Consider the following 13,050-nt stretch of genomic DNA (forward strand, 5'->3'; position numbering starts at 1 on the left):
TATAGGAAACCTAGGAAGGTCACATTTTTATGTTGCTTTACAAGTGTTCACACATTGGCAATAAAAAATGATTAATGCATGAAAATTCTTACATATAGTAAGGGGATCATGCAACTACAACTACTCAAAACACCTTAAAAACTTCATAGCAATGTGCTACAACTGATTTTAGAACATCTTAGCAACCGCAGAGTGTGTGAGGTACCTGTACAGGTCAGCCATCTATTATGTGTGATTCTTTGATTTGTTAATTGAGTTCAGATGGGGAGTTACTAAATTGCATTTGAGTGTGTGTAGCCTTTGAACATGAAATTACTCTTGTGTAGTTCCCTTTCATTTTGTAGACACTTCAGTTATCTCTCCACCTAAACACACACATATTACTCAGTATTCTCAATTAGAAAGGCTTCATCACTGTTATAAACTGTAGAGTGACCCACTTAAAAAGAAAAGTTCATGGACCGTTATTCAGAGAGAAAAAAACTTTGCTGTCTGTAAAAAGACAATACCAAAAAAACAGGTATCTACTGAAGTGTTACTGCCTTAATTTAGACAGTTTATCAGAATGAAAGGAAATATGTCCACCTTTAAAAAAAATCATTCTCTACTCAAGAGAGAGCCTCATCAAGAGCGTTGTTTGTATGATGAAAATGGATGATGGTGTTTTTGATGAATTGTTATTAATGTTTGTAAACAGAAGTGGCCACGCTCTGATGGCCTTCATGCTGTCACGTCAAGAGGGAAAACTAAACCGCCAGCAAACTATGGAGCTGGGCCACCACATTCTTAAAGCTCACATATTCAAGGTAGGGAACACCGATGCTCAAAATCATTCTCTGTTTTTGTTCAAGTGATGTGACCTGCATTCTAATTCTTCCTGCCTATCCTTCTCTGTCCTCAGGGTCACAGTAAGAGAACTGGGGTTTCGTCAAGTATTCTGCAACCCTTGTGGATCAGCTACAGTACAGACAGCCTCTCTGCAGCTCTTTCCTCCCTCAGAAACCTCTACACACCCAACGTCAAGGTTAGAGAATATGCACACACAAAAAACAAGCACATACTCATCCTCATGTGCCAATGAGACCTTCACTTATAAAAAGCAGCGTTAATCTTAAGTAAAGAATAAAAATTAACAAATGCTTAGCGCTCCTGAATTGTAGAACACGGCTCCAACAATTACCGTGACTGACGCATTTAGTCGCACAGGAAGAGCTTTAGCCTTACAGAGTTCTGAGTCATCCACAATGAACGAGATTTAGTAAGTCACATAGAACATAGTAATTAGCGCTGAGGCTTACTGAAAATTGTCTTACGTAATAACTACATTTATTTATTAAATCTATTATATGTTAATTGCAGTCTAGACTCCACTCTCCCTGTAATTTGCTCTCCTACAGAGTTTTAATGAAATGAACGTCACTGAGTCTGTGTGCACGACAGCATGCTTAACAGCCATTTGACTGGAGAGCTGCTCTTTAATTCCTGCTGTGTTTGTATAAATAAACACAATTCTGCTTCTTTTGCTTTTAATGTGTTGTTCTTTCATCCAGCATCTTAATCAAGCTTCCATTATTATACTGCCCATGTAAACAAAAAAGAAATGATGCCAGGTTGTGTTCATTGACGAGAATGAATTCATGCTGGAGCATCACTCACGCACTTAGTTAAGGCATAGATTGGCTGTTGATTTGCTTGCATCTGTAAATTGTAGATATAGGCCGTGGATTGAAGATACACATTTTGGTATGTAGATTGCACATGTAGATTGTAGATTGAGGCTATAGATTGAAGCTGATGTTTTGTATTTGTCGATTGAGGCTGCAGATTTTATATAAAATCTCTAGATTGTAAATTAAAGCTGTAGATTATAATTTAAGATTGTAGATTGAAGGCTGTAGAGTTAACCTATAAATTGGCTATAGAATGCACAAAAAAATGGGTTGAAGATGTAGACTGTAAATTGAGATTGCAACTACTGTACATTGGGGCTATAGATTGAATATGTAAATTGCTATAGATTGTGGATGGAGGCTGATTCTGTAAGGTTTGTGTGCTGAAGTCAAATCAAAATTATTGTGATCATTATGATGATGTATACTGTATGTGTGTGTGTGTGTGTGTCTGTGTTTACACACACAGTGGGTACGGAAAGAATTCAGACCCCCTTAAATTTTTCACTCTTTGTTATATTGGATCCATTTGCTAAAACCATTTAAGTTCTTTTTTTTTCCTCATTAATGTACACAAAGCACCCCATATTGACAGAAAAACACAGAATTGTTGAGATTTTTGCAGATTTATTAAAAAAGAAAAACTGATGGTCCTGCTGTGACACTCATATATTTAACTCAGGTGCTGTCCATTTCTTCTGATCATCTTTGAGATGGTTCTACACCTTCATTTGAGTCCATCTGTGTTAGATTATACTGACTGACTTGATTAGGAAAGCCACACACCTGTCTATATAAGACCTTACAGCTCACAGTGCATGTCAAAGCAGATGAGAATCATGAGGTGAAAGGAACTGCCTGAAGAGCTCAGAGACAGAATTGTGGCAAGGCACAGATCTGGCCAAGGTTACAAAACAATTTCTGCTGTACTTAAGGTTCCTAAGAGCACAGTGGCCTCCATAATCCTTAAATGGAAGACGTTTAGGATGACCAGAACCCTTCCTAGAGCTGGCCGTCCGTTCAAACTGAGCTATCAGGGGAGAAGAGCTTTGGTGAGAGAGGTAAAGAAGAACCCAAAGATCACCGTGGCTGAGCTCCAGAGATGCAGTCGGGAGATGGGAGAAAGTTGTAGAAAGTCAACCAACATTGCAGCCCTCCACCACATCGGGCTTTACAGGCTCGATGGAAGCCTCTCGTCCGTGCAAGACACATGAAAGCCCCCATGGAGTTTGCTTAGAAAACACCTAAAGGACTCTGGTCTGATGAGACCAAGATATAACCTTTTGGCCTTAATTTTAAGTAGTATGTATGGAGAAAACCAGGCACTGCTAATCACATGTCCAATACAGTCCCAACAGTGAAGCATGGTGGTGGCAGCATCATGCTTTGGGGGTGTTTTTCAGATGCAGGGACAGGACGACTGCTTGCAATCGAGGGAAAGATGAATGCGGCCAAGTACAGGGATATCCTGGATGAAAACCTTCTCCAGAGTAATCAGGACCTCAGACTGGGATGAAGGTTCACCTTCCAACAAGACAGTGACCCTAAGCACACAGCTAAAATAACGAAGGAGTGGCTTCACAACAATATACATAGTACAACAATGTATAACAACAAGGAGAACTGTTCTGTGAAGCCCTCAAACACTTCATAATTGAACCGGTTACTTAATTTCTTGTTAAAACCAGTCTTACCTTCCTCCCCAGGTGTCCCGGCTGCTGATTCTGGGAGGGGCGAGTGTGTGTTACCATACTGAGGTGTTGAACAGTGCACCAGTGCTGTGTGTGCAGTCTCACCTGGGCCACCTGGAGATGGCTGCTTTACTCCTGGAGTGTGGGGCTCCAGTGGATGGGCAGTCGGAAAATGGCATGACCTCTCTATGTTACGCGTCAGCTGCTGGACATATGCCACTTGTCACCTTACTTTGCAAAAAAGGGGCAAAGGTCAGTAGATCCCCCTTTTAATACACATCACCCGACTCAAATCTAAACCTCTATATTTCAGTGGAATTAGTGATGATTCTGCTGCCCTAGCACCCACCTAAATACATTTTGAAACCATTTTGTCCCAGTACTCTTTATTTGTAGGAAAAGAAAGAATAAAATAGACATGCAGAATACACCATATGCACCATATGCAAAGCAAGCAATATAGCTACTGCATATAAGTAGATTAATAGACAACCCATTTAGGCCAAAGGTGCACACCCAAGTTCTGATAACAGTGTTCACATTATCCAAACCAGTGGGTGTGCATCAAAATCAGCTTTAACAATACAGTATGACAAACTTCATAATTACTGCTCAAAATGCTGAGACTAATTGGAAATGCATTTATTTAAATTATTATGAATGTGTTCTGTTTTATAAGTAAAACTGTATAAATAAGCATTTGTTATGTTAGGTGGATCATGCTGATAAGAGCGGTCAGTGTGCTCTGGTTCACGCTGCTCTGCGGGGTCATGCTGAGATTGTGCAGTATCTTCAGGAACAGGAGTGGAGTTCAGATCTCAAAAACAAGGCACTGCAGCAGGCACTGATCGCTGCCTCCAGCATGGGACACACACAGGTATTAAATACACACTCACTACACACAGAATACTCAACACCACACATGCACACAACAAACAGTTACCAAACACATTCTCACATTTGCTGTTAAAATATGCACATACCATAGACCAGCGGTTCTCAATTCCAATCCTCGCAACCCTCTGCTCTGCACATTTTGTATGTCTCTCTTATGTCTCGCTTTAGACATTTGTTCTATGTGAACCTAAGTGCCCTGCTAAGTGGATATCACAGGATATTCTGCCATGATTCCAGTTTGAAGCGAACGTATATGTTCCATTCAAAGTGCACTGAAGTGTGCGAGACATGAATTTAAATTGTAATGAGTCTGGAATTAATGGAATTAATAATTGCTGCCATTGACTATTGTCTACTGTTTTATAGAAAGTTATTTAGAATTAGTCTACAATAGATAAAAATACAAAAATAAATGAAAATAAAATATGAGCGAGTTTTCTTGTAAAGTTTTTGTAAGATTTAGAAGTTTTCTGATTTCGGACTATTTTCAAAACTGAAAAGCTAGATTAGAAATATGCATGGTATTATAATGTTATAGTAAAACTAAAATTTAAACATGGGGGAAATCTTAAGATAACCTGTAGAAATAAAATAAAGTAAAATAATGTATTTGGTTAATTCGTTTTTGTTTTTTGTTTTTTGTTTTAGAACGATTATGTAATTGTGGCATTCATAATTGTAATCACGATTAGAAATTCAATGATTTGTCCAGCACTAGTTAGAATTGCAAGTACCAAACCCATACACACTCAACACCTTAATATTAAATGCATGCTATCTTGAATCATCATTATCATATTAATATGTATTTACAGGTGGTAAAAAGGATGCTTGCATTGAACAATGGTGAATTTTCGGTGCAGACTGATGGTCATGACACTTTGTGGGGTGAAACAGGTTTGTAAATACACCACGTTACAATGCATTTATTATTGTAATTTTTTACTGTAAAGTACAATCTTTTGAATTAACATCTTAGTGTAAAACCATTATAAGTAATTGTGCTAGTCATTTAATGCAGTACTGAAAGATTAAAAAAATACACAGACATAATACATTTGGTTTGAAAGTTACTTTGCAATCAAAAAAAGTATGTTCTAAAGGATGAGTACTTAAAACTTTAGAGTACTTCATACTACTACTATACATACTACTAACCCTAACCCTAACCCTACCATGGCATCATGTATAGTAAAGTGTCCATCAAATGTAATCTCCAGAATTTTAGCACAAGTAGGAGGTCATAGTTACTATGAATTCAGACATACTACTACTTTGGCATACTGTTCACAATTTGTCTAGTAGGGAAGTAGCATATTTTGACATAGCAATAGTGTCCCATCGAAAGAGACTGCTGTGTTGCTTAGATCATCAGTTTGAGCATGCACGTCTTCTCCAGCTCTAACTGCTGCTGCTGGTCGGGGCAAACTAGAGGGGTGTGTGTTCCTGCTGGATCAAGGTGCAAGTGTAACACAGCCTAACCGCAGAGGGGTAGCACCCATCTTTAATGCAGTGCGACATGGACACACACAGGTGAATCCCTTTATTACACCGATAACAAATACATTGTGTTTAGCAAAACATTTCATTTTACATAGACATCTCTAACCTTTTACTTTTTTTTCTCTATCTCTTTCCTCTTTTCTAGATAGCAGAGTTGTTTCTACAGCGTGGTGCAGATGTGAATTGCAGTGATAAACATGGTCGCTCTCTAATGATGGTCGCTGCAAGTGAGGGACACCTGGAGACTGTGGACTTCTTGCTCTCACAGGGTCAGTAATCATGACCCAGGTGTCCTTAATCGGTCTTAACCCCATAAAGCCTAATATATCATATTTGATATGCAAAGTTCTGAGGCTTATAGAAATAAAAAGCATGTTCATTCTGTTGTTCATAGTTTATACCTTTTAAGCAAGAAAAACTGTCCACCTTCAATTCATGGTACATGTGTGTTTCTGCTGTGAAATCTCTGTGAAATTTCAGATTTTTTGTAAATATGATAGTTGGTTTACACGGAATGTGTTTTCCCATTCCACTTTTCTAGTGTTCCATTGTTTTTCGATGTAAAAACATGCTAGATGGGCATCTAGCCCATTGCACTCAGGTCTTGCATCTTTTGCAGCATCTCATGCATGACGGGGAGTCCAAAAAATGCGGTACAAATTAAAAGAAGTTCAACTTTTTAAAGAGACCTTGCATTCCACTGTCTGTGTCTTGTGTTTTTCTCTCAAATTAAGTCCTTAAGGATTGTGTTTTTATTGTAGGAGCATCTATGACAGCGGTGGATAAAGAAGGTCTGACCCCGCTAGGGTGGGCGTGTTTAAAAGGGCAGAAGAAAGTGGTTGAGTTTCTGGTGGAGAGGGGAGCTCAGATTGACCACACAGATAAGCACGGGCGCACCCCGCTGGACCTGGCTGCTTTCTATGGAGACGCCGACATAGTAAGCCGAGATAACCTTTCTCTGTGTGGACACACAAACACACATGGACACTTTTATCTCAGTATTATGCCAAGTGCATATCTGAGCTCTCTGTTTTCAGGTGCATTACCTGGTTGAGTGTGGAGCGGTGATTGAACACATGGACTACAGCGGCATGAGACCCCTTGACCGGGCCATCGGTAGCAGAAACACCTCAGTTGTGGTCACTCTGCTGAAGAAAGGGGCTAAACTGGGTGAGTCTCACCTTAGAACATCATGACACACATACTTTTATGTCTCCTGGGTCGTCCTCTAGAATCTAGATTGCCACAGTCAGGTTCTCAGGAGGGGCTTGTCCATTCTAAATCTAGGATGTAGCGAGTTCCATTTGTTCTCCCCTTTTTTTCGGAGCGTAAAAGCACAGCGTTCCTTTGCTGAGTCCTAAATGCAATTGAAACCAGGCCATATTCGCTGAAGAGTCATGCAGGACTGTTAGCACACAGTTAAGTAGGACGCTGGTGATGTATGGGACTGTCATTCACACTCTGCGTCAGGGCAAAGACTTTTATAGCGAAGTCCACTCAGCTTTCTACTCAAAGTCACAGAGTGCAAATCTTAGGAGAACATATTCCCCCTCCAGTTTAAAAACCAGTCTGGAGGTTGATGATGGCAATGACTTTGCCAGATCCATTTTAATGATGTTGTGGTGCGATTTGTTTTTTCTACATAGCAGACTTGGTTCAGGAAAGCTCCTGTGTGGATTGGAAAAACGAAAATCTACCACTTTTGTGAGCAAGCTCTATAACCACTGAAAAAAATTCGATTAGCATTAGCCGATCTTTCTCTAGAAAGGAGCAATTTAGATGTTAGCGATTTCTCTTTGCTTGCTCATTTCCCCATGCTATGCAAACAATACTACAGGACAAGCAAAAAGATCTACAGTAGTTTCCATTTTTTATATGTCAAGCTCTCATCCATCTCAAGAGGTTTTATGTTTTAGAAAGGCTGCCGGTGAATAATTTTATCCTTTAGTCAGCCTACTCTAGTACTCCTAAAGTTGGCCTAAAGTTGCAGTTAAAAAAAAAAAAATCAGTATTATAAACGGACAGTTCCAGTCCTGAATGCTGATTTGTTGATACAACTATTAGCCATATTTTACACATTATGAATTATATTGTCTAGTGAAAAGATGGCACATAATGGGTTTGCTTTATGAAATTGATGAATATAATATTTTTAAACTGATTTTATGTAGAATTGGTTTTATAAAAGGGGCTCAAGGCTGTGCTATGTTGTGAATAGAGTCACAGTCTCTTATTGCTTAGAATGGTTTCTGAAGGACCATGTGACACTGAAGACTGGAGTAATGTATGCTGAAAATTCAGCTTTACCATCACAGGAATAAATGTATATTAAAATACAAAACAGTTTGCAAAAACAGAGGGATAGACGTCTTTCAAAAACATAGAAAAATTGTACCAACACCAAATTTTGAATGATAGTTTATATTTCTTCCCAATTCCAATACACATTTATTCTTCTTGAGTTTTCCCTGCATTTGTTCTTTATGCTTTATTTCTCTTTTTTTCCTTTTTCTTTCTTTCTGTTCTGCTGTCACTATCCATGCTAAAGGCTACAGAACATCTCCTTATGAACGATCAGGTACAAGCATTAGGAAAGTCTTTCTCTGAGTCGGTCGGTGTGTTATTGAAGGTCAGGACTGACATCTCTCTTTCTCTCTTGAAGGTAATGCTGCCTGGGCCATGGCCACCTCCAAACCCGACATCCTCCTCATACTTCTGCAGAGACTCATGGAGGAGGGAAACCTGCTTTATAAGGTCTGAGGATCGACAAATGGGAAGCTATCATTGTCAGAAAATATACATATGTAATTTTTAAATTAACTGTGAAATGTTTAGACTACTTTTTTTCATAACACATGCCAGATTTGCTTAACATAAACCACAGTTGCACAGATCTAACCATGGTATTGAAGAGCTGTCTATAGTTTTACCTGTAGTTCTTAGAAAAACCACATTTCAACTGTGCTCAGCAAATTTCAGGGAATGTTCTCTTGAGACTTTCTGAAACTCTTTCATACTTGTTTCTTTTTCATGTTTTTCTTCTTTTTCAGAAAGGGAAGATGAAGGAAGCCGCTCAGAGGTATCAGTATGCACTGAGGAAGTTTCCGAGGGAAGGTTTCGGGGAAGACCTGAAGGCATTCAGGGAGCTCCGGGTTTCCCTGTATCTCAACCTGTCCCGCTGTCGTCGTAAAACCAATGTATGTCACACAAGTGTATGCATAACTTCAACGGGTAGAGGTTAAAGGCTTCAGTAACATCCATAACAATTAGTGGATGACAATACCTCTCTATGTGCCTTAAACAGAATTAAGTATATTAAATGGATATAGGCATTTTATATTGATCACATGCATGCACGCTCATTTTCTCCTCCAAGATAATGTGATGGTTTGTTCAGGAGATGAGCATCATGGGCTCTTCATAGAAGTGTTTTGAGTGCAATTAGGCAGCAAGATTACGTGAATGTGAGAGAGAGAGAGAGATAGAGAGTCACTATATGTCCTGCTCTGCTTTCTAATGGTTAATTTAATGGGATCTGCCACTATTAAACATTTAAAGTGCATCATTAGGGCTGACGGTTATGGCTCGTCATTGCAACTCTGACCTCAGACTCAAGGATGGAGTTTCAACGAGAGTCTCCCCATTACAAATTCATGCACCAGAGCAGAATGAAGGTCTGAGGTAGAATGTGAGCAACTAAATTCAGCCCCTTGGTATGCACACATCACTACCAGGCAGTGTTGTGCCTGAACGCGTTCATTGAACGATAGTTCATTAACTCATTCATATTTTGGTCGAACGTGAACTGAACGTGCTGTATTAATGCCTGATGAACGTTACTGTCAACTCGTTCATTCTAGTGTCTGTGAACGGCACGCTCTCTCAGGTTAACTTCATTCAGTAGGGTGCCAGATTTCTATAGAGCCTTCCAGGCGAAAACCCGGCTAAAACACACCGTAAACGGGTCTTAATATGTAGCGGAAAAACACCCAATCTGGCAACACCAGCCACCAGTGTCACACCGCCGTCCGCCGTATGCGTGACGCGTCATAAAAAAAAATACAAATTAAAAAAAAAGCATGTAGGCGACAGCAGCATGTAGCAAGAAGGCGTATGATCATTTAAAATAATTTTATGATGTTTATGACAAGGTCGGTGAGAATGGGAGACAAAGCATTAAAGCAACAAGGGGGAAATGCTGTCCCCTCAATGCTAATGTAAACCCTGGTTAGATAAAGATTCCAAATCGGACATGAAGATGAAATCTGACGCATAGCTTCATTGTTAAAACTGATAAAATAATTGCTGTCTGTGATTCTATATGGGCTGTGGCAATAATTGTGAAAAATAATAGCTCGCAGCAACATATGGAAAAAAAGAACTATGAACTAGTTCATTTTTGGATCTGTGAACTTAGTTCAAAATTTTGTAGTTCGAACTATGAACTGAACTAGTTCATTTTAAAATTTGTGAATTGAACTTTGAACTAGTTCATGTAGAAAGTGAACTTTCCCAACACTGCTACCAGGATGCACCAGCGCTGCCGTCAGTACACTAACCGTTCTCATGGGTCTAGTGAAGACAAAGCGTTAAACTTGCGTGATTGATATTTTGTCCTCATTTCCCCCCTGCCTCTTCCTCCTGTCACTCAGATTCTCTCTCTCTTCTTCCTTTCACAATTGTTCTTGACAGGACTTTGGCATGGCTGAGGAGTTCGCCACCAAGGCTCTCGAGCTCAAGCCTAAGTCCTACGAGGCATTTTATGCACGTGCTAGAGCCAAAAGGAGCAGCAGGTAAAGAACCTTCATGGTGGTTTGGAACCTGTGAAATGTTTGTGATAAGAGAGAAACACTTTAAATGTTCTTGCTGTCTGCATGCAAAACCAAAAATACAGCACAACAAAATTCTCCATTTGTGTAGTTGTGTTAATGGTTTTAAAAGATTATCATGTAATCTTTTGTAACCAGTTGCACTGAACACCTACTGTACTTCTGTACCATATTTTTCAGACTATAAGTCGCACTGGACTATAAGTCGCATTTATTTAAAACCAAGAACCAAGAGAAAACATGACCGTCTACAGCCGCTAGAGGGCGCTCTATGCTGCTCAGTGTAGACTACAGGAGCATTGAGCAGCATAGAGCGCCCTCTCGCGGCTGGAGACGGTAATGTTTTCTCTTGGTTCATATTTCTTAGTTAATTTCTCTTGGTTCATATCAAATTAATTTTGATAAATAAGTCACTCCTGACTATAAGTCGCAGGACCAGCCAAACTATGAAAAAAAGTGTGACTTGTAGTCCGGAAAATACGGTAATAACTTTCCAAATGCTGTCATTACAGTAGTCCACAAATCTAGAGGGTTCTAACTATGGTGTTCTGTTTAACTTAAATTAAATTGCTCTTTTATTTTTTATTTTTTTACTTTTTCTTTTACCTGGGTTAGGAAAATGAGTCATGACCATTTAAATGTTTACTTTTAAACATTTAAACTGTTGCTCACATGCCAGTGTTGACCTCTCCATGTGCCAGTGATGCCAGTTATAATATACAGTATATTTGTCAATCAGATGTGAATGTTAACCAGTCGTTTCCAAGCTGCTGCCTGAGGAGAGTTTTACATTAGTCATTTATAAAATTCCATTGTGTTTAAAAATCCTGTTTATGTAGGCTACTTCCTGTGTAGGAAGTAGATGGTGAGGCTGCTAGAGAGAGATAGAGAGAGCATATATCTATACAATATATCTATATAATAATGATTCAATATTTACCAGTTCCTCTGTTTTTCACGCTTTCAGGCAGTTTGCAACAGCGCTGGCTGATCTTTATGAAGCGGCACGTCTGTGCCCCAGTAACAGAGAGATCAGACGTCTACTGGAACGTGTGGAGGAAGAGTGCCAACACCTACAACGACCAGGTTCTAAACACCCCTCCTCTCACAGCAACCCCTCACACCATGAGGAAGACAACGACGAGGAAGAAGAAGATGATGACGATGATGAGCAGGAGAGTTTGGAGAAAAGCCCAGACAGCCTCAGCATAAACATGTTAGAGGCAGACGAGGAGGAGGAGCGGCGTGAGCAAGAATCCTCTAGGCAGGAGAAGAGGAAGGAGAGCTGGCATCAAAGCCGCACCTTGCCTGATTCTCTAGGCCTGGCGATGTCGGATTCCCAGCCCTCCGTCTCCACAGCTGCCTCGGGACGGGCCGCCCACAGGCGACTTCCAACCAGACAGGCTCAAAGCATGAAAAACCAAGACTACAGCAGCTCACTTCATGCCGAGGGCAGGACGCCCCAGAGCGCCGGGTCCAGCCCCATGCCCAGCCGCCACCGGCCCGCCTCACTCCGAGCAGGGCCCTGCATTGACATTAGCAGTGTTGAGAGGGGTCCGCTCGGTGGTACCAGAGAGGGCAGCACTCAGTTTGGTCATGCAGAGAAGGCCGAAGGCAGCTCCGAGCCAAGGGGGGAATTCTGCAGGAGCAGCAGTGTGAGAGTGTCGAGCTCCTCCAGCGGGAACCTGGCGGAATCCAGCCGATTGCGCAATTCCGTGGCGAGTGCCGACAGTGGAACGAGGCAGTCTGAGCCTAAGCCACGCCCATTTATGGGTGTCATTGACAAGACTGCACGCTTCCAGCAGCAGCAAGGCCATCATGGCAATCTGATGTCCAGTTACGGCTGGCAAGGACTTGTGCCAGAAGGGCTCGTAGGTCACAATGTTGGTGTTGTCATGAACACACACTCGCAGGGACTGACCAGTGACCTCCAATACGCTAAAACGAGCGCTTATCAGGAGCCCATCCATAACAGCACACATACTGACTTTCACCCAGACAAATTTCATCCTGGGTCTGGATACAAGGACAGTAACCCCATCCAGCAGCACTATGACACCAAGCACAAGCAGGCCAACCTGGCCCGGGACAACCCCATCCTGATCAGCTCCATCAAACCTAAACGCTCCTTTATTGAGTCTAACGTGTAGCGACGAACTCATACTTTACATTAAGCACAAATTATTTACAGTCATACGATTTAAATATAGGAGCCGCAGTTTTCATCGACAAACCCAATTTCATTTGAGTCGGTTCTGAAGACTAAATTCAAAGCATTTTGTGTGAGTGCTCTAGAAAAGCGCACGCGATTAAAAGATTGCCTTGCATTTCTGTTTACAACTACAGCTTCTGAGGTATTTAAGCACATCTGCACATTCAAAGAGAGCTGTGATATGGTACAGATGATTTATTAATAGTGTAAACTATATATATATATCTGACCAGACTTTAGACTTCAGT

The 13,050-nt window shown here is 40.7% G+C and overlaps 1 protein-coding gene across 3 annotated transcripts in view; it reads left to right on the plus strand.

The window, feature by feature from the left end:
- The window catches only part of LOC113050813 (protein TANC1-like), an 84,505-nt gene extending 71,588 nt beyond the window's left edge, over positions 1-12,917 (plus strand). For 2 of the 3 annotated variants that reach the window (XM_026214152.1, XM_026214154.1), the window contains 14 exons: positions 698-806; positions 902-1,024; positions 3,377-3,613; positions 4,074-4,238; positions 5,074-5,155; positions 5,658-5,791; positions 5,907-6,030; positions 6,523-6,698; positions 6,799-6,931; positions 8,310-8,339; positions 8,424-8,515; positions 8,812-8,958; positions 10,454-10,554; positions 11,558-12,917. In XM_026214152.1, coding sequence (XP_026069937.1) covers positions 698-806; positions 902-1,024; positions 3,377-3,613; positions 4,074-4,238; positions 5,074-5,155; positions 5,658-5,791; positions 5,907-6,030; positions 6,523-6,698; positions 6,799-6,931; positions 8,310-8,339; positions 8,424-8,515; positions 8,812-8,958; positions 10,454-10,554; positions 11,558-12,740 — 2,836 coding nt within the window. In that variant the 3' untranslated portion in view covers positions 12,741-12,917. The remainder of the gene's footprint in view (positions 1-697; positions 807-901; positions 1,025-3,376; positions 3,614-4,073; positions 4,239-5,073; positions 5,156-5,657; positions 5,792-5,906; positions 6,031-6,522; positions 6,699-6,798; positions 6,932-8,309; positions 8,340-8,423; positions 8,516-8,811; positions 8,959-10,453; positions 10,555-11,557) is intronic. The other variant, XM_026214153.1, reaches the window with a different exon arrangement.
- Positions 12,918-13,050: the final 133 nt, after the last annotated feature.

Source organism: Carassius auratus, chromosome 31 (genome assembly GCF_003368295.1).
Source record: "Carassius auratus strain Wakin chromosome 31, ASM336829v1, whole genome shotgun sequence".
Taxonomy (NCBI): domain Eukaryota; kingdom Metazoa; phylum Chordata; class Actinopteri; order Cypriniformes; family Cyprinidae; genus Carassius; species Carassius auratus.